Source organism: Enoplosus armatus, chromosome 20, assembly GCF_043641665.1.
Source record: "Enoplosus armatus isolate fEnoArm2 chromosome 20, fEnoArm2.hap1, whole genome shotgun sequence".
Lineage (NCBI taxonomy): Eukaryota > Metazoa > Chordata > Actinopteri > Centrarchiformes > Enoplosidae > Enoplosus > Enoplosus armatus.
The window spans coordinates 7,786,187-7,812,803 of NC_092199.1; the positions used below are offsets into that span (position 1 = coordinate 7,786,187).

The 26,617-nt window shown below is 44.6% G+C and overlaps 1 protein-coding gene across 1 annotated transcript in view; it reads left to right on the top strand.

Annotated features, from left to right (window-relative positions):
• LOC139303206 (zinc finger MIZ domain-containing protein 1-like) overlaps nt 1-26,617 on the top strand; it is a 75,832-nt gene that overhangs the window by 30,573 nt on the left and 18,642 nt on the right. Inside the window, exons 2-4 of the mRNA XM_070926942.1 lie at nt 9,594-9,713; nt 15,436-15,549; nt 19,382-19,487. Coding sequence (XP_070783043.1) covers nt 9,645-9,713; nt 15,436-15,549; nt 19,382-19,487 — 289 coding nt within the window. The 5' untranslated portion in view covers nt 9,594-9,644. The remainder of the gene's footprint in view (nt 1-9,593; nt 9,714-15,435; nt 15,550-19,381; nt 19,488-26,617) is intronic.

Consider the following 26,617-nt stretch of genomic DNA (forward strand, 5'->3'; position numbering starts at 1 on the left):
ATGCCTCCACTAAGAAGGGGAGGTATGCACAAAAAGAATATTGAATAAATGTCTTCAGTGTTTGGTTGAGGACTCTGCTAAGTCTACTCCCCTGGAGAATCTCCCCTTTTCTCCCCAGACACAGCGGCATTCTTCACAGCCACAGAGATGAGAGGCTTCCTGATTCATTTACACAAAGGCAACCAAAACATGGCAGCCCGCAGTCTCTGGCAAATTAGAGCAGTGCAAGCGGCGCAGTGTGGACCCGGTCAGAGGCCGAGGAGGGGAGGTGGAGGTCTGTCTGTTGCATGGGATCCATCACATGCCTTTGTGTGTCTCCCCCACGGCTCCACGAGGAACATTTGTGACACAGATTTACGGCAGCCTGTGTTACCTAACCTCTAAATCAGCCCCCCCCCCCCCCTCCCACACAGCAGACCCCCACCCCTCCTTTACATACAGACACACTCAGACATAGACGCACTCTGCCTGGTCATGGACAGGCCGGGTAGGACGGGGGTGGGTGTTGGAGGGGGAGGGAAGAGAGGCCGGACTGCTGCAGTCAAAAGCCTCCTCTCTGCGGATCAAGCGTCCGCCTGTCTGGTAATGTGTTGTCATTGACCAATTAGGAAATCCAGATCAAACAGGCGCAGGGAATGGCCCCTCGCTGCCCCTCTCTAAGCACTCTGCTCTTTTTAATTGAGCACATTTGTGGAATGAGAGGCTTCTCCCTGGAGGGGCCGATGGCTGCAGATACGAGCAAGCTGTTAACACAGGATCAGTCCGCTCAGTAAGGTTATCAAACAATCTGCTGATTTGATAAAAATGATATCTTTATGAGCCATGCCAGTTAGAGGATCCTAATGCAGGTCTGTGGAGGTGCAGGAGAGGATGCAGGTCCTTGAAAGTTTGGACACAAGAACGTGAGAAAGTTAATGAAAAGAGTGGAAATTCTGTATGTAATATTTTGTATTCATTCAAAGAGAGACTATCTAACTTTTGCAATTGATAATGTTAGATGATAAAACATAGTGTGGCAGTAAGAGTGGAGTCGTGAAGTCCGCTAACTCTGACTCTGTCCATTACACAGCTAATTCGAGCTAACATTAGCCACCATAAGCTATATTGGTTATACCAGACCAAGAAAGGCTGTAGCAGTAAATCCCCTGAGTGTATTGAATTTAGCCATGGTGTATTTTATTGCTTATGAATTTAACTTTAATGATTTGATTTAACCAAAGTGCTTCATAAGGATTAAAGATATCTTACAAGAATATCCTGACCAAGACAGCTGTAAAACATAAGAATATATGACGCAGGCTTTTGATAAAATGTTTAAAACATGAACTAAACAATCCACAAAACAAATGAGATCAGAGGGATGATGTAAAAAAACACAATTTTAATACTCAAAAAAAAGAGATAAATGAAATGGAAATATCTTTATGAGCCATGTCAGTTAGAGGATCCTAATGCAGGTCTGTGGGGTGTAGGACAGGATGCACGGTGAGAAGACAGCGAGAATAGTCTACAAATATAATCGTGTCTTTGGGGAATTGTAATGGGCACTGTTTTTATTATTATTAACAATGAATCGGCTGATCGATAATGGATAGATTTATTGATAATAGTCATTAGTTGCAGCCAGAATCCAGAAACTCTGCTTATGATATTTTAAAACAGAGATGTTAGTGAGGTCGTTATGAGTCTCAGGCGTCTTCGGTGAAACAGAGAAAGCTCATGTTGCTGCTGTCCATCAGTGTCTGGGCAGGTTGAGCTCATGCACTATTTAAAATCTCTCCCTCTCACTCTCTGCTCTCTCTCCTCCTCCTCCCATTCACTCAAAGTCACAAAAAGGCCAAAGGTCAGCGGCACAATGGAGACAAGGAGGTCCTCCATCCCCCTGCCCACACCAATAACCCCATCAAACACACACACATGCCAACAAACACACACAACCGCCCCTAACTTATCACCACTGCCCGCACACCTTACGCTCTTGCAAGGCAGCGAACACACAAACACGCACACCCTCGTGTTCTGCTCTCAGCCTTCTTTGAATTCCTTCCCATGTATCTTGCAGCTCGCCTGTCACTCCTCCCCCCCGCGCTATCAGTCTCTCTCTCACAGACCTCATAATGGCTCCTCCTGGGTAGCGGCTGCGTCTGCGGCTCCCGCTATTTCAAAGTTTTAGCTGGCCGGATTAAGCGTGGTATGTGGAAAATGAACAGCCACTCACAGGAGGGACACATGAGCTGAATGCATAATAAACCAGGAGACTGGCAGAAAAAAAAGAAAGAAAGCAGAGAAAGGAAGGAGGGGGAAAAAGGAAAAACACTCACTCACAAGTTGTCTAAAACAGTGTCAGCACCTACACGGCAACAATATCACTCACCGAAATGGAACTAAAATGCCTCTTTGACTTTCCCCCCGTGCTCACAATCAAAGGCAATTTTTAAGACTGAGGTTGAGGGTAGTAGTGACGGCTTTCTTTGTGAGATATTGAGTGCGAATTCACCTCATATCGCAACAGTTAGTGCTGGTTTACACTCTGGCTCGCTGGTTTCATCATCATCATCATCATCACATGCCGACAAAATTCCTGGAGGATTGCGGAGCAGAGAGGGGAGCTTGGCAGCGAGCGGTGAGGCTGATAGAGCACCACAGGCAGGCGCACAGAGAGAGGGCGAGGCTAGCCGGCTAGCTGTTAGCGCCACGCTGCTCTGCATTTGGTGGGGCTCTTTGGAGGCGACACGCAGTCATGTGGCTCATCTGTACTGCCTCCAGCGCCCCGGGGGAATTGACCCCCCACTCCCTCCCCTGCTATTAGTGTATGGGTGGAAGGAAATTAAAAGAGTAGCTGTTTGGAGGAGGCGGTAGAGGGCAAACGGGAGAAGGAGACGTGCACAATGACGCTCCTCATGTTTGCATGTAGCTAGGACCATCTCCTCTGCCTTTGCCTGCTCTGGTAGCCAGGCGAGTTTGAGGGTGGGTGGGGGCTTGGTGGTGAAGAGAGACTGGACCCCATCTGCCTTTGTCCTTTTTCTTTTTTTTTTATCGCAGGCGGCGATAGGCCTCTGAGACTTGGTGAAACGTTACACTTGGTTAGAGAGGAGATATTGCTTAGGCCCCTCTATGATCCCTGGCCCTCTGTTTTCTTCTTCTTCTGCTGCCGCTGGGGGGGTTGTAGCAGCAGCAGCAGCAGTGGTGGGGGCTTCAACCACGCCACCCTCCTGCCCCCCACCACCATGCTCCCTTTGCTTTTCTAATCACGCTGCAGATGTGCCTGATGGCTGAACAATCTCTGTGTACTGAATGTGGGGCTCCCGCAGGAATCCAGGAGGCTTGCTTATGTGAGCTGTCATGAAAAAAAAAGTGAGAGGGCAGGGAGGGAGGGAGGGAGTGAATGTGGGTCTGCGTGAGAGAAGGAGGGAGTGGAGTGAGTTAGAGGGAGAATGGGAGATGGAGAAAGACAGAGGGGAAGAGGGAGAGATCAGTGAACAGCGACCAACGCAGCAGGGCTTCCTGGAGTGTGTGTATGTGTGTGTGAATGTGTGTGAGTGAGTGGCACAACTGCGAGCCCACCCTTGCTCACGGTTGCCGCTGGAGCTGCAGACCAAACCACATTAAATAAAAGAAATCCATTCCCAAGCCTGTTAAGGAGCCATGTGGGGAGGTGTGAGGGTGTGTGTGTGTGTGTGTGTGTGTGTGTGTGTGTGTGTGCGCGCGCACTCAAGTGGCTGTGTGTCCATATGTGTGTGCAGCAGAGAAATGGGGGGAAGGGAGGAGGAGGTGATGGAGAAGGGCTGAGGGGAGGGGAGGCAGAGCAGGGAGGTGGGACAGGCAGGAGGCAGCTCATATTATCCTCCGTGCCAGCTCTGGATGGAGCCTGCCGAGGATTATGGCACATTCTGTAAAGCAACAATGGAAGCGGCACCGATTCGTACACATTTCCATCCTCTCTGCTTTTTCCTCCGTCGAACAAACACAGCTTTGTCCTCGCTGCCTGCCTGGCCACTTACCAGGCAGAGAACCAGGCGGACACCTGGAGTCCTAGAGCTGCCCTCTCCAAACTAAACACCCCTCCCTTAGTGCAAGAAAACAGCGTCTCCACAATGTTGAGATAATTAAAGGGGAGCTTTCACGCCGGCCTCGGCCGACAGTCGGAAGAAAACAAGACATATCTCGGAATCAGAGCTCATTAAAATCATGAGGGTGAAGAGATGCTTCCTCCCCCTTCTCTTCCTCCTCCCCTCCTCCTCCTCCCTCATCTTTATCGCCCTTAAGCAAGTGCTGCAAACAGCCGAGCCCTAGTCAATGATGGCGCAGATTAGTCCTTTATTGCCTAATTCACCTACAATAGACGACACGCAGGGACGCGATCACCTTGAGCAGCGCGTCTCAATGTGTCCCCACGAGGTGCGAGAGTGATGCTGATTCCTCCGCTCAGGCCACCTCGTTCCCTTTTAATAGTGTCAGCACTACTTTGAGCTTTCGATTAGTGAGGTGTGTGTGTTTCTGTGTGTGTGTTGGTTGAGGGGGGGGGGGTGTTTCACACAGCTCTGCGGAGGTGTAACACCCTGCCTGTAGTGTTGTTGTAAAGCACATTAGGAGTGACTGAGGGTGTTGTTATGGTATCATGATGCCGGTCCAGCACTCAAGGGAAGGTGAGAAGATCTGTGTATTTGTTTGTTTGTGTGTGTGTGTGTGTGTGTGTGTGTGTGTGTGTGTGTGTGTGTGTGTGTGTGTGTGTGTGTGTGTGTGTCGGGATGGTGGCCAGCGTGGCTTGCTGTCTTTCCACTCCTGCAGCCACCCTCCAACTCTCTGCCTGTGTACGATACTTCGGCCGAGTCACTCTTGAGGCAGGAAACGTGTCTCTATTCAAACGCTGCATCTGTGTCGCCCTTAAAGCACAAGTTCAGTGTATTTAAAGTCCCATCCCTCTCAAAAATTATTGTTGCTTCTCTTGGATGTTTGACGTTCACTCTGCAGAAGATGTATGCGCAGAGTTTGACGATAGAAGGCTGTTTCTATGTGCTAACCCTTGAGTCTTTCAGTTTAAGTTTAAGATGAGTACATACAAGGTGATTTTGTCACAACCAGTTTGGAAGCCAATCATGGTCCAATATGCAACTTAAACAAGTGGGGTGTGGAAACTTGAAATCTCCAGCACACGAACTCTGAGAGTGGACTTTTCAGTGAAGTAGGAGACATTTTTTGTCCAGCAGTTGAACTTTTGAAGGGCAAATATTTGCATATTCATAGATCACGTATATTTCACTGGGAGAGAAGGAGATGAAGGAATCTTTAACTAGGTAATTTAACTTTTTCTGTGTAAAAACTATATCGGATACAAATGATTATTCCAAGCAAAGTATTTTTACACTATATATCTTAAAATATGTCTGGATGGGATCTTTAAACATCATTCCTATCAATAATAATAACACTGTAATCACCAAGATAACTGCTGAGGTCTGAGAATGCAGCAATATCGAAGCGGTGATCGTACATATTTTAAACGAACCCCCCGGTTAGACAAACTTATTTGGAGGAGAAAACAAAGGTGAACGGTACAATTATTACCCAAACTGTCTGTTGTCAACATCCATTACAGTTTACAAACTAACATCCTGGCTCAACTTTGACCTATTGTACTTGCCGTAGATGTGCACTGTTTTCCTGTTATTCCTACTATTTTAGATAATCTGGCTAAGCTGTTGGCTTGTTTACAACCTGTCTGATTGTCTGGCGGCTCTTTCTTGCCCTGTCAGACTTTGTTGTAGCGCTGTCACCATGTTCCCAGAACTTAACAATCACTTTACTGAGCACAATGTTATCATAACCAATAGCCAAGACTACAAAAATAAGACCCACGCTGTAATAAACTGGAAATATCCTTTTAGCAGCACTGTGCCTGGCCCCAGAGTAGCCTGACTGCTTTGGTTCACAAACCATTTATATGAATAAATTAAATCTGTTTACCACTTCCCTGTGCCTTGACAGCTCAGCTGAGAGACTGTGTAAAGCGGCGAGGGTTCGTGATCCATTTGTTCTGCTGTGATGGTGGGATAAAGCTAATCATTGTCTACTCTTCTCCCCCTCAGACTGTTTTCATCCTGCAGAGCAGAGGCGCACAACTCGTCTATGTTACATTAACAGGCTAGAAACTCTCTTTGAAGGTTGGGTTTTGGGTGTCTGAAAAAATGTTTAGATTCCAAACTGTGCGACTGTGACAGTTCAAAAAGCAATCCCTCTTACTTACTGGAGATAATGTTCTGCTTTAGCGTCTTCATTCAACATTATTTAGCGTCACCATCTTCCAGTCCCCGTCGTGGCACAGTTTTGTCATCAAATTAAATCCGCAGCTCTTTTCAAGGTACACTTATGTAACATGATCACGTAATGAGACAAACATGGACCCTGTCTGACGGGAGACAATCCTGTCCTCCGTGGGGTTCCGTGTGGAAACAAAGCTTTTAAAGTGGTGGTACAAGGGGGGAAGAAAAACATTGTTTTACCCTAGAGGTAGGCTGATAGCACTGTGAAAAGCCCATTTGAAGAGGTAGGCCTCATCTGTCACTGGGCAATGGAGGAGGCAGCCATGCAGAAGCCCCCTGATTATAAAGAGATAATTTCATCCAATCCTCCGGTGGTGCTCCATCACCTTGCCGCCATCCTCCACTGCCTTTCATATTTGTTCCCAGCCTGCATCTCCTCACCCGTTTCGTTTTATTACAGCTCCCACTCAATACATATATTTTAGCTCCCCCTTGAATAGGGAAGGAAAGCTGGTCTCCCTCGTCCCCTCCCACTCGCCATCCCACCTACACCCCCCCCCCCCATGTGTCTTTTGCTGTGCAGGAATCTACAGCCCTCAACTTGTTGTGTAACGCCTGCCACGCTGTTTAGTAAATTAAGGTCAAGTAACGGATGTATCGGCACTGATCCCCCCACACACACGCACACAGTGGAAAGCGTACCGCAGGATTTCTGGGGTAACTTGCTGAATCAAGGCAAATAAGTTCACATTAGGTAATGTCGCAGAGAAAATAATAAATGATAATCTGTGAGATAGAAAAGAGCATGTAAATAGGGGAAGGCTCATAATTGCATCTGTTGTCGTATCTCCGCAGCATCGCGGGTTTAATCTTTAATTTGGCTCTTGTTAGTCATTAAAGATATAACAAAGGACTAGTGTTTAATTAGAACAAGTGAATATCTGAAAATTAAATTACTCCCCAGCAGTGTCATTTTATACGTTTTAAAATTATCTTGGGAAGAAAATAAATGTAAGTATGTGGACGCAGGCTTCACAGTGCAGGGAGGTCAGAAGTATCATTACAATGTGTGTTTAACAGAAAGAAGCAGGGGTGGTGAATGGCAGCCCAGCCTCTTTCTTTCTTTCCCCTCATTTTAACTCACTGTTGGAGGTAAGAGAGATGACATCGAGAGAGAGAAGGAGGGAGAGAGCGCGAAGGGAAGGGCAGGAGGGAAGAGAGACGGAGAGAGCAGGTCGACTCGCTCATCAATAACCACAAGGTCAGACAGGCAGTGCCGGGCTGAGTGGGCCCTGTTAGGAAGCAGCAGCTGAGGATTTGTAGAGCTTGTAAAGGCTTAAAGCAACACCGCTCCGCCTTCTTTGTACCACAAGCCAGGCCTTTGAAGGGCCAGGGAGACACCTGCTGGTGGTTGAGGGGTACAATGGTTCAGGGTCGCCCTTGCCAAGGATCAGCTCAGTATCAGCTGGCACGGGGAGGGGACGTAGGGGGGTGTTATGGCAGCAAACACCAGAGGGATGTAAAGAAAGTCAGCGCATGAACATATATTATCGCTTAGGGTGACATTTTTTCTCTTGTTCATTGAAAATACTTAAAATATTTCTATGCTAGTAGTGGTGGTAATGATACATTTTTAAATGATTTGTTTAATGTATTTCGTTTATTAACCAGATAGTCTCTTGAAATCAGGACATTTCTTATTCGAGAAAAGAATATATTGAATCAGTTTTGTTGACTCATGGTCGTAAATGCCTTCAAATTACCAAATTTATACATATGACACATATATTTACAACCCTCCCAAAATCCTGCCAAGTCCCAAAGGTGTTCAACTGGTGAGCCCAGACCTCCCTCAAGTCTCAACAGTCCACCTATGTGAGACTTCAGAAATGTCAACAAACAAATACTTTTCATCTGCAAAGAGAGTCTGAGTGGAAAAACTCCTCCGATCCGATGTCTCTTTTCTTTATGAGCTTTCTAATTTATGGAGAGGAATGCACTAGTGTGCCCTTCTCTCCTCTCAAGTACAGGCATGAGCAGCTCCAATAGGTAGCATAAAAGCTCTTTAGCTGTCTAGTGGAGTAGATTACTGGCCCTACCGTTAAATCCAGCTAGAGACCCCTAAGTGAGCATTATCAGTATGGTGCAGCATGCTGCCTCCTCTCACTCTCTCTTTTCCTCTCTCTCCCTCATCTCACCGGTACTTTGTGCAGTGAAATTTCTCACTGTGTGATGGTAATGGAGAAAGATGGCGTGGGGGTGGGAGGGGTCTGAGTGATGGGGGCGAGTGTTTGAGTGAGAGATGATGCACCGCAGGAAGAGATGCCCCTGCAGTAGCAAGAATGAAAGATTGAGACGGGATGAGATGAAGGGGGGAGTGAGAAGACGGGTGAAGAAGGAGGGGTCCGCTTTCCACCACCACCCATATATGTGCTTATTAACTCACTTACCCCACATGAAGCTGCTGGTCACTATGAGTTATAGCCGACACCCGGGTGTGATATTTATTTGATGTTGAATGCAACATTAAATCAGGGCCCCACTGGCTAAATTGATAACCTTTAATGCAGCTTGTAATACTTTTTACCTTGTGATAATGTTATGTAGCATGTCAGATCACAGCCCTATTGTTTGCCTTCCGTGAAAAATTATTCGTCTGGGGGAAAAAAATGGAGAGAAAGAGGTTTTCCATAAGCTGCTGCTCCAAAATCAATAGTGCACTGTAAGGGGTTTTGTTAGAGGAACTCTTATGTAGCTGGAGAGCGGTGGGAGGAGGAGGGAGAAATGAAATGTAGAGCATGTCTGGGCCCAGGGAACAGATAATTGTTAACCAAAGATTACATAATGGCTAAGTAATGTAAACAGAGCACCACATGCCAAGTTAATGTTCTCACAGGCCAGGATGGAAGGATTTCATGTAGTTTTCTGAGATAATGCTGCCAGACTCTACACTGTGTGTGTGTGTGTGTGTGTGTGTGTGTGTGTGTGTGTGTGTCCCTCTACCTCTGTTCATTTTCACCCCGAGGTGCTTTAAACATGGTCAGACATCCTCTCTAAGTCATCCAGTGTGTCCTCTCCGAAGGTGTATGGTGGCGTTCGGGGCAACCGCCAGGGCTTGTTAAGAGTGTCACAAGGAGCTGAGAGGAATGTCATCCTTTGGGCATTCTGAGGTGCTTGTCACCTGCCAAATCAATATCTCCCTACACAGCTCACAGCGCCACACACACACACACACATATACACACTCTAAACTGCAATATCCTGGTGGTGATGGGATTGGCAGCTTCCCTGGGAAGAGGCGAGCTTTGACACGTGTCTGTGTTTCTGTTGCAGAACGCTGCAGTTTAATGGCTGGCAGGTAGAGGCCGAAGAGGGACAATCAACATGAACTCGATTCCGTCGATGGACAGACACATACAGCAGACCAATGACCGTCTGCAGTGTATCAAACAGGTGAGTGTTGTCTGATTTACCAGGTCGCTACCTTATGTGAGGGCTTGAAACATAAGGCACATCAGGAAAATGTATGCTACATACCTAAGTATATTTACATAAGTATTGTAGTTAAGTAAAATCTTACGTATACTGAGGTATTGGTACTTTTGGGAAACGTTTTACTTTTAGTCCGACTATTTTAGGGGGAGGTCAACTTTCCAGGTTTTCTGAAAAACAGCTGTTTTATCTTGATAATGATGCATTTTTGCATTTTAAAGAGAAACTTCTGAAACTAGAGAGGAAAATGTTATCTTCTTACATTAACTTCTAGTTTGGAATTTCAGGGGATTTCCCCAAACTAGATATACAATATATTTCCTTGACAGTGTAGTAAACCTCCCCAAAAGTACAATGCAATAGTCAGACTCAGCTCCACCTGGAACATGCACCATATATTGTGCTAACAGGCTAACGGGCTAATCCAAATATAAGTACTTTTACTTTCATACTTGAGCACTTCATTTTTTGCACAGAGGGAAACTGTGTAAAAATACTCTGTGGTATTATGACTTCCACTTAATTTCAGTTTGCCGTAGGACATATTGTTATGTAAACATAGAGTATGTACAGCGCTGATATTTGACATCCAGGCTCCGACTTCGTCCTTCCCCCCAGAGGAGGCTCAGCACAGCAGGGAGTGGGGAGTGACAATAATAACCCCCCCCCCCCAAGGAAAATAACTACAGGTGGATGCTTGGTGGAGATGGAGCTTTTGTCAGTATAGTGTTCAGATGAGCGGTGTAACATAACATATGGTGCGTTGGACATATGTTGCAGTGAGAAGAGTAATTAAAGGATATTAGTACTTCTTCCACCAATTGGTGCAACAAAGTTTAAGTGTTAAAGGATCTTCAGTGGGTTGAGAAAGAATTAGTTTAAACTTTGGCTGTTTGCCGTTGACAGAAAAAAGGTAGGAAACTATCACTCTGGATTTCCTTTTTTAAGATCGTGCTTGTACACACATCCACAATCATCTGTTCGGTCTTATTATCAGGACTGTGGGGTGAGTCAGGTTACTGACTGGGGTCAAAGAGCGGAGGCTCCCCTCCCTCCCCCATCATCACCCTTCTTTCTCTCTCCACCACTGCTGACTCCCAGCAAGTCCTTTTGTTCTGCTCTCTCTACCGTTTGCTGCGGGACGAATCTCTGGCAGAATTAAACAGACATACTTGCGTAACCCCGGGCTACAGGGCTTTCCCTTTGATCTCTTTTCTTAACTGACGGCCCGTTTTGTTTCTGTGGCTCTGTGCTGAGGTCCACCTCCTGAAAAGTACATCACAAGGCCTTCGGGACAATGCATGGGGCTTGTACTTAAACACAAGTGTGGACGTGGCAAATTGTTTTACCCTCGGCAGGGAGTTCCCAGCTATTACTGAAAGAGAGACAGGGTGAGGCAGATAGCAAGACAGGGCGAGTGTTTAGGGAGCAAACAGAGGGAAGCCCCTATGTGTAGAGACAGGCTTTGATGTCCTTAAGTAAGTAATAAGGTAGGGAGAGGTAAACACTCTCTGTCCTCAATCTGGTTACCTTCTTCACAGCAGGATATTAAATATTCAATATCCACTCCTTCTTTAGTTATATGTGAGGTGAAATTGGATTCTATAAAAGCACTGTATTGCTAACAGCTCATGAATTATTCTGTAAAGGACGTTCACAGATCAGGAAGAGGGATTTGCATCTGTCTAACACAAAAGTGTAAACAGTTCAAATGTTGCGGGGTCAAATGTATTAACCCCGCAAGGCAAAAATTTAAACAAACATGTCCCAATGTTAGCGGCCGGGGGAAGCAGCACATGGGTAAACATGCCAATTAGAGAGATCCATGGCATACAAGGAGGCCTCCAGTCCATCTAATAAATGGTTAAACACCGGGTCATTTCAAACCAACCAGTAAGAGCCAGCACCCTGCTAATAGAGGCAGCTTTGTGCCGCAGACAATCAGGGTTTGGAAGGCCCGCATAATAAATACCATTTATGTCCTGCCAATTAGACTAGCAGTGAGCCCATTCAGCCAGCCGTCTATTCTCCTCCCCGCACACAAAGATGATCATCAGGGGAGATCAGAACAATTAACTCACTATCTTCTCCCCCTGCTCCCCATTGTCCAATATCCAAGCCATTAAAATAATTAAGGAAATATTGTAAACCAATCCAGCTGTTTGCTTTAATTGAAAGTGTGCACATGCTGAAATTTTGGCATCTCGAAGGCAATACGGACGTGGAGCAGGAATATAAATGAAGCCTCCTCCATTGTGTTGTTGTTTTCTGGGAGATGTGACATGTCTGTCTGAATACTCCCAGCCAGTGCAGCGGACAGGGGAACAAATTGATTTTGTTGCTCAAATGATAAATTACTGCTGAGCGCGATGATAAAGTAGCGGAAATTGGAATCTGTCAGCCTGATTGAATCATGGGTTGAAAGTTAAATCAGAAATCATTACGGTGGTAATTTTTAAATTACCGTCTTGTTGTGAAATTGCAATAATGTGATTTATAAACAACAACTTGACCAAACTCTTCATAAACTATGAAAACATGCTTATTTCTCACTCCAGTACACTAAAATCCATCAGATGTCTGGTTTACTTTACATTAGTGTTAAGAAAATAAGTAAATAGGTAGAAGTCAATGACAACATCCAACCCCTGTGTGATTTAAGGTTTGTTTTGATTTCAGCTTATAAAATGAATTATTCAATTTAATGCTGAAACAATTAGTGGACTAACTGATTAGTCTACAGACAGGAATTTACTCGACAACTATTTTAATAGTTGATTAATCATTTTTCTCATTTATTAAGCAAAAATGCCAGACAAAAGCTTCTGAAATGTGATTTTGCTGTCTTATATCATTATAAATTGGTTATGTTTGGGTTTTGGACTTTTAGCGGGACAAGACAGGTGTCACCTTTAGGCTCCGGGAACTTGTGATGGCCAATTTTCACTATTTAAAAGCATAATTTAGAAAAGGTAAACAATACTGATAGTGATCGTTTCCTTATGATGTGTGCAGGTGGTGCTAAATACCTCGAGGGAACATGTGTATAACTTTCAAAGAGCAAAATAAATATGTTCACTTGTTTAACCTCCAAACAGACGAGGATGCTTAAAAAATGATACATAAAAGCAGTTATCTGATTTCACCCGCAACACACAGTTTCTCAGCGGCAATTTGTTTTCCTCTCCCATCCTGGAATTGCACCATCGTGAACACTTTGGGGAAGATGGGCTCCGTGATACTGCTGGTATCTATTTCAGAGACAGTAGTTTTCCTCTCACTGTGGGGAAGCCAGTTTGCTGTCAGACTCTCCACTCCAGTGATACGTACGGGGGTTTGGCGGAAACTATGAGCTCTCCTCTCGCTGTGGGAGCACTTCCTCAGACTGCAAGCATCAATATTTCAAGATAAACTGGAAAACAACCCTCTCTGTACTGCTGCTGCTGCGCTGCACGGCTATGCAGCTGTTTTTGCCTGCCACTAGGTTCTTTCCAGGGTTAATTGTCTCCATTAATATGTTTTCGGTGCTCTGGGGCGTCAACAACAGCAGCAAAACCAAAAGCTATGATTTTGAAAGGGAAGAGAGTCTTTGCCAGATCGCGTGCGCTGTCACATTCAGTTTAGCTGCAGATGTGCAGATCAAGTTGTTTCCAGACGTGACTACAGAGGATGATTGTATCTGAAGAAAGCTGTATTCTCAGGACACTGCGAGTTCCTGTCCATTTTTGTTTCCCTCGAACTCGGCCAAGCTTTGACTGGAGTGTAAATGTTGGAGGATCATTCTCACCCAGGGGACGAGGATAAGGAGGGGGAGTGAGGGGGTCTCTTGGCCACTAGTTTAGGTTTGATTGGTGGATTTTGGCCGGAGAAGGGGGAACATCTGTGGCGTGGCAGTGCCAAGCTCTCCATGTGACAGCCACACTGGTGGGACCAATTGTTCTGAGTGCAAAGAACAGTAATCACTTCAAGCCCAAGTGTTGGTGGTGTGTTTTTCCCCCCTCCCCTCTACATATTCTCCCCCTTTTCCTCCCCCTTTCTATCCTTGGTGCACTGATTGCGTGTGTTGTCTAGCTTCCAGTCTCATCTAAATTTAGCATCTGTGGATGTGTGTGTTTCTCCAGGAGACTTTATCCACCAGTAGACTTTACATGCTCAGCAAACCCACCACATCTCGCCTTAGCCCCCCCCCCCCAACAAAGACATGTTGGGCGAGTGGGTAACAGTCGCGGATAGAACATAAAATAAACAAGACTGGTTTCATCCGGCCCTTGTCAAAAGCCGGCTTTGTGAATTGATATGAAAGCTGCCTTATCAAATCCTGACCTCTGCTGCCCCCTAAAGAGCAAACAAGAAAAAAGCACTGCGAGGTAGTGACTGTACCACTGTCACTTCCTCTTCTCCTTTTCTCCCTGACAGTGAAATCAAAGCACACAGACGTGGTAAGAAGGCAGCCATTCACTTTAATCTGACAAACCTCTCTGTTTACCTTTGATGCCGTGGAGTGGGGGTCCATTTGTTCCTGGTTTGTACAAGTGCACTGCAAAGGCTTGTGTGCATTATCTCTCCAAAGGCAATAGATTGCTGCAGAGTTGAGGTGGTGTGTCTGCTCTTCTCTGTATGAAGTGATTCATATTGAGGTTTGAAAGCTTTTAGAGAAGAAATGACCAACAGTGAGTCCGATGAGGCGACCCAGATAGGTTCATTTTTCAGTTTCGTTTTGTTGCTCTACAGCAAGACATACAACAGGGTTAGCGAGTGGGCTGCCGGCTCCAGTTGGGGAATGAATGCCATAAAGGGGTGCCTGTAGGTCAAGGAGCCTGTTGTCAGATAAAGTCACAGCACAGCTCAGGGCCGGCTGGTGAAATAAGGGGTCCTCGGGTATTCATGCAGCCATACAGGGAGATTTATTGCACTCAGTGGCGAGGCAGTGCTATAGAAACCTGGGGAGAGTGAAGAAGAAGCATGAGTCTAATGGGGACATACCCCTTCAGCCCTGCGCATTAATACTTTAAACCGACAACATAAGTCATCTGAAGTGTAATAAGATACATTTTGGGAAATGTGGTCGTAAAAATGCTGTTGTCTTTTAAGCCACTCTGAGTGCTTTTAATTATTCATCATGTTATTGGTGTGATGTAGATTTTGAGGTCTGATGTTCATAATCGATTTCTGACATAAAACTGTAAAACTTTTTATTAAAGGAAATTGAAAGACTGGAGATTAGCAAAACTGCAGTTTATACAGTGTTAGTATTAGTTTTTAATACCTTTAATGACTAAATCACCACGTCACAACTTTCATGTATGCAGGCCAGAACATCTTTTTTTTTTTATCCTGTCATTCCTCAACTTTATGCATAACATCTTGATTGTGTTTCAATTTTATTTAACAGTGTTTATTATTTTATTTTATTTTACATGTTTCCCGTACACGACCCATACTGATTAAATGTTTTGGTGTTATTTGGTGGCATCTGGTATCTATCTATTTGGTATGGAGGACTGGTTGGGTTTTATGACAGTGCCTTCTCATCTTGTCTTACTATGCTGATCCATTATCCACAAATAAATAAATAAATTGGTAACTTAATGATGATATAATCTCTATTCTGTTTCCCAGTGACCTTTGAATGTTACTGGACTCTAACATATTCCCAAACTTGTCCCTTTTTTTTGCCCTCCAGCACTTACAAAATCCAGCAAATTTCCAAACAGCAGCGACTGAGTTGCTGGACTGGTGTGGCGACCCAAGAGCCTTCCAGCGCCCCTTCGAGCAAAGCCTGATGGGATGCCTAACGGTAAGTCGCCAGTCACGACCCCCCCTCTTTGCAGCCTCATACTCAAAGGTTCAAGGACAATGAAAGGGCCGCTGAAACAACTGCTGCATTGGCTCTTTCCAGAACTCCCTCAGGGAGACGAGGGAACTAATGTTTAGCTGCCAGATCTTCACTGAGGTCAATGGAAAATAAAAAGCATTTCACCCTGTAGAAACTACTGAGAGTTAGTCACCTTTCAGGGACTTCAGTTACACTTTGTGCTGTGGCTCATGAAGTCGGAACACTGGAACACGAAAATGAGTGCAACGTCCTCAAACCACAAAGCAATCAGTGCTTATAGGAAAATACAGTTACAAAGCCCTTAATTCCCTTAAATGCCAAGGGGCTTTTGATTAATTGAATAATTAGTGTCCCATGACATTTGGAAAAAAAGACTTGACTGTTGTTTGATACTGTAAACACAGAATGCATCTGAGTAGCTTTCAGGAAGGTTTGCATATCTTGAGTTGATCTAATCAGACAGTGTTTCACTAAACTGTGGAAAGAGGTAAATATTCACTTGTAGCCTGAAGAATCCTTCACACTCTCTCTCATGTTCAATGTCTCCACCAAATATTTCATATGTGTATCACTTACCCTCTGTAGGTTTAAAAGGTGGCTCTGAAAAGTTTGCAGCTGATTTACAGCAGGTACAATGGATTCCAATGCAGTTTCATGGTGAAAAGGATCAAAATGTCCATTAAAAAAAACTTCTCAAACCATTCCTAATGCAGTATTCTGCTGTCGAATGCTCATATTTCCGAAACAATATGGCTAAATACACAGCTTTGTTTGTTGCCAGCCATAACCATTGTTAGCAAATGCAGCTAGTTACGTGCAAACAAAGACAAACAGCTAACTGCAGAAGCGGCAAATGGAAGCTGTCCATTTAGACATGTTTTGGTATATTTTTGTTAAAGAAATAGTCTTTGAAACATGTTGAACATTCAGAGGGACAACAGAGGGGTGTTTCATCAACCAAACTATGCCTAAATACACAGCATATGTTGCTAGAACGGTTAGCTGTTCAGCTTTGTGCAACTACGATAGCTTATGTTGATCACGAATGACAATTATTTGATAGATATATTTTTAATGGTGTATTTCTTCAATAAAATCCTCTTTATTATTCTGTGTCAATCCAGACAGTAGAGCTACTAAATGAATGTTTCCCCTCTGGAAATGTTGGACAGAACAGGCAGTCAGGTAGAACAATGGATGGACTGGATGGATGGATGTGTCACTCACCTGTCACCTTGGGCCATACTGTTCTTTTACTTGCACATTTCCATACTGCCTCCAGCAGTAGATAAGAGATACATATAGCTCCTGTTAGGCGCAATTTGTAACCCCGTCGAGCAAGCGTGGCTGTAGCAAGCGAAGGAACCCGAGAGATTTGTACTCGAGCACCACAGTGAAACCGCTGTGACACATCCCTCCATTCAAGGGATTGTTTGTGTTACTGCTTTAATGTGCAGCAGCAGGTGCCTTTTCCTCCATTTCGCCAATTCAATTTGTTTCCTGCCGTGAAAATCTCAAGGCTTTTCCTTTTTAGTTTATGGGTTGTATAGACCTGAGCGTGAGCCACACTGGCAGGGAGCAAAGAGAATCTGATGTGATTGTGAAATTATCCGGTCTCAGACTGTCTTGGTAAACATTTCACCCTGTTGCCTGCATGTTTGTATCTCACCGCTGTCTCAACAGTGGCATTCAGTGATGTCAGACAGGTGGCTACACTGCATAGAAAAATAAAACCTTTCTACAAGCAGCTGAATGTTGTGTCATCAAGAGAAATTTACAGTCTGCCGATCGGGTGAGCAAAAATGACATGATGAGATTTCTTGAAATTGGACAAAAAATCAGGGAACTACGAAACATATCTGACTGTAAAAACTTAAAGGGTGTTTAAAACCACGTTATTTGTCTTTTAAATCATCTTAATAGCATATTTTCTTCTTCTTTATTCCTGGAGTTTCACCAGGAGATTGAATCACCCTTTTTGCTATGCAGTATTCACACTGCAAGCAAGACAATTTAGATTATTTGGAGTATCATGGCTCATGGGCTGCTTTGTTTTGTACTCCTCTGTGTGATTGTTGTGCGTTGGCTACTGGAGCGCACCTCCTGCCAGCGCATTCAGTTCAGCAGCCTCTCTCTCATCATCTCTTTCACTTGGTTTTGCATTTCTTTATTCAAAACACTGCAAACGAGAAAAGCAAGAGGAAAAACATAATGCCCTCATTTCTCTCTCTCTGCAATATAGTTAAGTTAAGGCAACTGAAACCACTTGGTTAAGGTTAGAGTACAATTTCCCCCCGGGGATCAATAAAGTATTTCTGATTCTGATTCTGATTCTGATAGAGAAAGAATGCGGTCATTGTAAATAAATATACTGTAAATGCTAATTTCCAGTCTGAGATGACGTCACCACACTTTAAATCCAGCTGCTGGTGCTATGCTGACTCTCTGCTGCCCTCTAGTGTCTCCCCCCTTCTCACGTACACTTTGCAGTATTCATGCCGTAAGCCACCAGTTGCCTCGCGACGGCTAAGTGGCCGAAAAAAATGAGTGACTACTGTATGGTGGAAGATCCAGCACCACAACTCCACTGACTGTGTACAATTTAAGTCCTGGAGTTAGAACCACTTGTTGTAGCTTCTTACACTAGAATTACCATTTAGCAAAACGTCCCTCATAAGTTTCAATTCTATACTCATATATCTTCTTCTTAATGGAGGATTCCTATAAATAAAGGCCAGATATACCATACTTTGTTTTGGTGTCACATCAAGACTATACTTACAGGAGATAATGATATGGTGCAGGGAGCAGTGTTCAGCTGTACTACCTCGGGGCTCGTCTTGAACTTCGGAGTGTGACAGCAGGATCGTGGCTATGAAAACCCAGGCAGGGAGAAGAATCCGTCTCCAGTGAGGCACGTTGGTCCATACAGGCCTCATGTCCTAAAGGTCTAAATGTCTTGAGCGGATCTCTTTGAGCTGATAATGGGGATGGTAAATCAAAACAACGTCTGCCACATAAGGTTGATTTACATCACCTCCCGTGGCATGTGGATGTTTCACTTAATGTTTCCTCTCAGTGGGCAACGCTGCTCTGGAGGCCACAGTTTCTCCAGCAACTCATATGGAACTGATAAACTTGTTGTGACTTTATCCTTTAAGTTAAACTGGGTCTTTGATGCTGCCAAACTTTGCTCTTATGCAAGAGTCAGAATCTGGGAAAATGTCAAGACAAAATGTTAAGTCCTTTGATGAATTTAACTTCCAGGATGGGCCTGTATTCAATGTACTTTTCTGAAGTAATCTGTGGATGCAACGGTGCTTTGAAAATTAGAATCGAATACTCATTTCAGAACAATATTATCATTTTGGCCAAGTAGATTATATCCACTGCTGTTTATTTGTCTTTTGTATTTTTGCTTGTTAGTTAGCAGGATATCTCTAAAACTAGGTCACACATTTCAGTGAAATTTGGTGAACACTTTAGCCATAAGAAGAAGAGCTTTTGGTGCAGAACCGGTGATTAAAAAATATATTTTCTTAAAAACCCGAATGTTTTCTGCATTCAATTTATAAAAATCAGGCACATATACATCCCACGATTGACTGTCACCATGTGTATTTAACATGTCTATGTCTTTACATGTCTATACGCAGCCTTACAGTATCATAATATTTATGTGATGTCTGACATGTGCTAATGTTTTTCTTTTAGTTATTTCCTCAGTAGAAATGAGCCTCATAAAAACAGAATATCTGATACTGTCCTGACTGCATGCTGTCGTCGTGTTCAGGTGGTCAGCCGCGTAGCAGCACAGCAGGGCTACGACTTGGACCTGGGCTACCGGCTCCTGGCCGTGTGCGCTGCCAACAGGGACAAGTTCACTCCAAAATCAGCAGGTAAGACCAGAGTTTTCTCAACCACCGTCTCAGACCATCTGGCCATGCTGGCCTGTCCGGGCTGAAAGTTCCTGTCTGCATTCTTGGCAGCATTTCATGATACCCACCCATCTCTACTAGACTGTGTAAGATCCCGATACTCCAGAAAAGTACTGTACACCTAAGTGTGTTGGACAGCGTTTCAAGTATGCCAAATGGTCTTTGGCATGTTGTAATTCGTGTCATTTAACGTTTTCAGTCGATTATCGTATTCTTGCAAAGATTAAATGAGACAAATGATAACTATTTAATATCTCTCTGCGTGATAAACAGTCCAACCATCTTTTTGGGGGGGGTTTTCAACAAAAATAGCACTATAATATGTTTTCCTTTTTCAATCTTACTGAACATTACCCTGTAATATCTGCATAAACTTTGACTTCTTCATGTCACATCTCACTTCCAAACTTGTTCACAACTTGCCCGATTTGGATTCTTCTCTGGAGTTTAAGACAAAGTGTCTACAGCAGTATAATCCATTTGTCAAACGTGGCAAAAAACTACTGTATCAGTGATGATGAGATCCTGTTTTCGTACAGCACCGTCATCTTGGTACAGTGATGGATTATTGGGACAGATGTATACTGCTAAATGTTGTTATCAAGCTGGCGAAAAAGCATGCTGAAGCACGATGGGAATGAAGATGTATAGGCTGTCAGCAGCTCGGAAAGATAACAGGAATATTTCGTGCTCCTTTACAGTTTTTGATTTGTGGTTTCCACCTGTCTCAGGTTACGAGGAAAACCGGGGTTGTGCAATTGCTTCTGTGTGCTCGGCCTCTCCGCTGAGCCGTCTTAAGTCGACTAGGACATAAAAGTCAGACCCACATATTGTTTGAATTTTTGCTTGTATTTGCCTTCTCTAATTTATGGCGCCCATGGCTTTACATGTGGTAATATGAAGCTTCAAATCATGCAATGTCACTCTCATGTCAGCCACGGGAGGGGAATCACTCTGTGCCTGCAATTAACTTACTCTGCCAAATGTTCTAATTCTACTTAATGCTAAATCAAATCTCAGGCCCTACTTTATGGGCTTAGATAAGATTGCCAATTGATTCTCTGTCTGAATAATTTCCTGCAACAGTAGTCATTTGGAAACCGGCAAGTACTCGAGTCTAGGCAGCATCCCAAAGTGCATTTCATGGACAATTATGTACCTGTATATGCATGAATATTTTGAGAGGAGAGGCCTGTAGAACGAGGGATAGAGTCAATGGAAACCACTGAGGAGTCATTCTTGTGCAAAGCTCCCAGAAGCTCTTTAGAGTGGAGGCCCCAGTCGAGGAGGTTGTTAAGGCGGATAGAAAGCCCTCTCTGGCAGCCAGAGGGAGGTGGCTCTTAAACGACACTCCCACAGGGCCCCACGGGCAGGACCCACTCCCCGCCATCCAGCGGGGGCCGTTGTCGAGTGACGGGGGAAGGGAGTGAGTCACATGACAGGGCCAGGATGGCGGCAGCAGGTCAGCCATCCGCCACCAGAGACAGACTGCCGTTCACCGAGGAGACTTTTGGAGGCCTTAAAGAGCCGAGAACAAATCTGAGATGCTAGATTAAGTCTGGGTAGAGAGGACATGGGATGTGGAGAATTTTATGGTTAATTGAATTCAGTGTCCTGTGCATGATGCTGTCAAAAGGATTAGTTTAGCCAAATCTGACAGTTTTCCTAGACGTGTTAGTTTTTCCAAGTTTGCCATTTGCTGCATAACAAGCTTTTCTATCATTCTGGATATAGTCAGCTTGAACCACCTTAAGTTTGTTCCTTATCTCTGCTAACAAAGGGGCTTGTGTAGCCCTAACCCTGGGAGTTTTCTTATAAGAAAAAAGTGTCCAGGGAGCAAATCTTACTCTCATAACCACTTGCCTGCTCAGCAGCTGTCATGCATCTTGTAATCTGCTCTGAAAATCTATGTTAAAAGTCGTGGCAGGACATCAGGTCAATGGATGAGCGCTAATAAGTAAATCAGATTTAATGTCCCATTTTAACCAGGCCTAACTTGTCTTGGCTCTGAGTCGTCTGACACACGGCACGGTCGAGCTATTACATTTCTGTTATGTCATCCAAATTCCTCGCCCAAACATGGGAGAAAATTGAGGGGGAAAATTGTGCTGAGGGGGAGGGCAGAGCTGATTTCAACAGTAGGAAATCAATGTTCACAGTCAACTTACAGCTGAAACAGGTTGTAGCTTTGACAAATCGATTCATCATGAAATGCCTCCAACAGTTTAAGGCATTAGATTGTTATATTTTGTTGTAAGGAAAAAGCTTAGAAGGACAAAACTCAAAGAAATAGACCTCGATCCTGATGACACCAGCAATATGTATCTTCTCGCCTGAGGAAAACTTCATTATCACCTCCTATTGATTTTATCAGTTAACATATGTAACTGGATTTCAGCAAAGTGAGCAGAGGTTTAGATATTGTCTCTTGTTGTATGTTAAATGCCTGGAATGAAAACTCTGCACACAGTGTGATTTAGTGGATTGTACTGCTGATCTCTTCAGTCGATGTATTCAGGGGGATCGGGAAGTTGTAGTCCTTTTGCCGTTTTTGCAACCGGCCCACAATGCTCGGGCAGAGCTGGGGGAGGGGCGTCTGTCTGCTAGTAGTGACCTCTTTGTGAATGAGATTAGCCTGCTCTATTAATCTGTGATTACTTGGACTGTCTTACCGCAGGGCGAAGCCACGCACGTGGAGTCGTGGCAACATCAAAGCAGGGAGATCACTCGCTCGGTGTGGATAAACTCATCAGGGCCTCCCTCTGTCACAGGCTACATTACAAACCCTGTTAGGCCTATTTCATCAGTGTCACACCCCTCCTGCAGGGCTGCGGTGGTTCAGTCTGGTTGGAGAGCGTCGACAAAACGCTTAATCACGATTTTTACTCCAAGAGGGTCAGAGTGGCACATTCCCAATCATTTGCGCCTCAGCAAGCTCTTGGAATTCCTCAGTTTGAAAGAGTGAAAGGAGGCACCAAGTTATAAGAGAGTTGGGGGGGGGGAGCAGTTGAAGTTTTTCAGCTCCTCGTTCATTCTCTCATGTAACAAACGCCTGGTGAATCAGCTATTCAGCAGATAATTAGTTGGGCTTCTCTCGCTCTGTCAGGCTGGTTTGTCTCTACATTTGTTTTACACACGCAGGTTTGATCAGTAGATATTGTGGGTCGTAGTTAACGGTGTAAGCATGATAAAAAAAAACATCCAAGCAGCAAGAGTTTTTATCCTTTGTTTCATCTTGTTTAGTTGGTTTGACTGTGGGAGTTTTTACAGTGGGACTTCTGGTGTCTCCAACCAGTTCAAGCATGAGGAAGCAGCAGCCAGTGTAGGAGGGGACGGTGTGTTTGTTTGCAGTTTCAGATAAAGATTAGGCCGTGTGACCAACTGCTTTAGCCTATAGAAATCTAAAAATGTATCTACAATATCCATCATAACAGTTAGCAAAGTCAATTATATCTATCTAAGTTTTTTTCAAGAGGGCTTTAAAATCCGTACAACATCCGACTCTCTCTCTTTAGACAGACAGACCACAGGTGCTGTATGTACAGAGTAGACAGGTAGCAGGAGTAGAATTACATTATGGAAAAGTATAAAGGTGTTTGGAGTGAAAACACACATAACAGTTAATTCTATTTCAAACTAAATGTACAATCCAGGTGAGTAAATTAAGTTTGTGTCAAATGCTGTTGAATAGTTTAATGATTTCCTTCTTCTTCTTAAATGGAAAGAGGAACAGTGTGTTGATGCTTGTAGAAACATTGCAGAGATTCTCAAAGAAAAAAAAAGATGAACGTTTTTCAAGTGTCCCGTAAAGCATTTATACTTCATACTGAAGTGGTTGACTTTAGTTCACTGGCGTGCAAATCTAATGCAAAGTTCCTCTAAACTGTAGTTTGAAGTACTGATCATACGTCGGCTTTATGTGCCTTCCAGTGAAGTGGTGCTTAAGACGCTGGAGGTCAGACATGTCGTCACTGAGCTGTAGAAAGGTCTCCGATTTTACACACAATGCAGAGGTCAGATAAACACACACGGGCCTGCAGGGCTGTAATTTCTCTTCCCAGAGCTTTCCACACCAAAATGTTTTTTTTTTAAACTTTCTGTTTGTCTCTCCACCCGGTGTGCTTCAACATATAGTTTAGCTGCGGCTTTTCCTAAATAGAGAATAACACGGACGTCTAAAAACACTGCTGGTGGCCGAGACCTTGTTTGATTGTGTTTGAGAAATGAAAAATAAACAGCCACTAGTTAATCAGATGTAAATGCAGATTTAAGACTTTCCCTTAACTTTCTTTAAAATTAGAAAAACCTGTTCTCTCACTGTACGACAATATCACGTTTATTCTGTAAGCCACAAGTTATTTTATTCAAACAGCTGCACCATTACATCACATGGAAATATTGCAGATGTGTTGTGCATCATTTTATACACATTTCTCCAAAATTCGGTGCAAAACATTTGGTATCTTTGGAAACATTCGCCTCTCCACTAGAATTGAAAACACAAAAAAACTTGAGTTTGTAAAGATGGCCCCACATCAGAGTTCACGAGGTTAAAGGCTTATCATGTGCAAGTATGTTCACCTGATTCTTAAAAAGATAAGAGTATCTACACTGCGTCTACTTCGGGCAATCTGTGTGTTTCACACTATATGGTCACTGTGTGTGAAGTCTTCCAGCCTGCCATGATTGATGTGTTAACTTGTGGGAGGGATGCAGGGCTGTAAGTCACCTGCCGTGCACTTAGCTGATAGTAAATACCAGGAGAGCAAATACAGACAGGAAAGCGCAGAGATAAGAGCTGCTGAGCTCGTCTGTCCTTCCTCCCTTCTGTGTAGTTGTCGCAGTTATTATGTCTGTGGCAGCAGGAGGTGATTGGTAGCATCTTCAGCCACTCGCATATGGCTCTGTAATTTGCAGCGCGACAAAATCGGATGTTTGCATATTGAAATTAATTTGCATCATACCTTATGCCTCTGATTAAATGCTTGTTATTGTATTTTTAGCCACAGATCAGTTGCACTAATTTGACACCTGAATTGACTCGCTGCTGGTTGTGTGAGTATTTTTGTGTGCAGATGACAGTAGACGCTCCAGACAGCCTCAGGTGGTGTGTCTGCCCACAGTTTACATGTTTTATATGTGTGTAATTATTTATCCAAAAGCTCACTCGGGCTCATGTGTGCTGAAAGACAAATGTGGTCTAATTGGCCCCGCCCTCTCTGATTCCAACCCTCTGCGCATTAGGAAGCCACAATACCCATCCTCCTCCTCCTCCTCCTCCTCCTGGTCCTCTATGCCCCTTAATTACAATGACTAGTTTGATGGATTAAGTCGACTGTATGCAAAGACAAGGTTTGGGGGCTGAAATCACTGCTTAATGTACCCACCTGAACCGTTTCTATCGCCACTTTTCGGCAGGACTGGCTGTGCATCTCCCTCGTAACAAATGTTGCTTTAAATGAATTGATTGAGGCTTCTTTTACTCGTTGCTCTGGACCCGGGCCAAGATACAGGCTGTCTAGCACATTAGGCACCACCCCCCTTTGCAGGTTTGAAATGTGAGCTGCCTGCATTTTTTTCCCTCTCCTCTCCTCCCTCCCTCCTCCCCTCCCCTCCCCTCCCCTCCCTCTCTCCCTTCTGGCGAAGTGGCTGTGGCTGCTTCTGTGTGATGTGTGTATTGGGAGAGCAAGCAATGGATCACTAGACAGAAAAAGAAGATACATCAATAACTGCTGCATACATCCGAGGTGAGGAGATAAGCATTTGGTTCTCTCTCTCTCTCTCTCTCTCTCTCCCACTCTGCCTACCCCCCCCCCCTCCCTCCCCCTCCCCCTCCCCCTCTCTGTGCCCCCCCCCCCCCCCCCCCCTGTCTTTAACCCTTCACTGCTGCAGAAGCCGGCTCCTAATTTTTGCTGAATTATTTGTGGCGATACGTACCTTTCTTCTTCTCTGGCCACAAACGTGTGTCCTCCTCCTCGTGGCTGTTAGTGCTGTATGAAGTTTCCTTTTTTTTTTTTTTTTTACCCCCCCCCCCCCCCCTCGTTTTCCCTCTCATTGTCTCTGGGGTATTTGTTGCTTGAGTGCAAAGAAGCCGGTGGCAAGTACAGCAGGAGCCCATTAGCAATGACTCCATCTGTGATTGGTTTTGCCTGCGAAACGGAGAGAGCAGCCATGAATAATTGATGTGTATTGTGCAGTCAGTCACTGGACACGCAGGGAGAAAGGAGAGGAAAACAGAGAGAAGCTGCTGCCCTGACACACCAAGGGAAAAGAGGGAGAAGAGGGAGGGAGGGGGGGGGGGGGGGAGAGGAAGAATGTTAGAGAGAAGAGAGGAAGGTGGGAGGGATAGAGAGACACAGAGAAAGAGCTTTAAAATAGCTGCTGGCTTCAGTAGTGCAGAGATTAAGGCTGCCCTGTATCGCCTTTGTTCTGCTGTTGCAGATTTGTGCTCAGAAGTGTTTCTAGACACATGAGTCCCCCTTTTTTTCTGTGCAGTGAAGAGTGAGAAATAAGCAGGGACATTGCTGGAGTTAGTCTGGTTGAAATGCGGGTGGCATTTTAGACATGGGGGGGGGGGGGGGCAGAGGGGGAGTCTTCACTGTTGTGAATAGGACAGAGCTGCGAAGCTGTGAGCTGTCAAAAGGAGGAGACAACAGTTAAAGAGGGTTGTGTTTGCTGGGGGTGTATTCAGTGACAAGAGGGAAGGTGGATCTGCTGCTGCTGCTGAGAGGAACTTCACATTATTTCACCCCTGGGGGGGCAGATAGAGGGGTTGATTCCTGCATTGGTGGGTGCAGACGGGCACCCTGCCACGTCTTAAACTAACGGAATGGGGTTTGACAGTATGACGAGTGCCTCGCAGCGCCCCGCGTGATAGAGTTGCAACAGCTGACTGCTGCATTTGACCCACTTACAGCTCACACAGAAGGGGTCAAAATGGCCTTGATTATCTCTCTGAGTCGTGCTGACCTACTTGAGGCGGTGTTTTCCGCGAGACTCTTGGCAGTTTATCACACCCACTCCCCTCAGTGCCACAGCAGAACCAGCCAGGCTCGCTGCAGAGACACGCACAGATTTTCCTCTTATGTCGG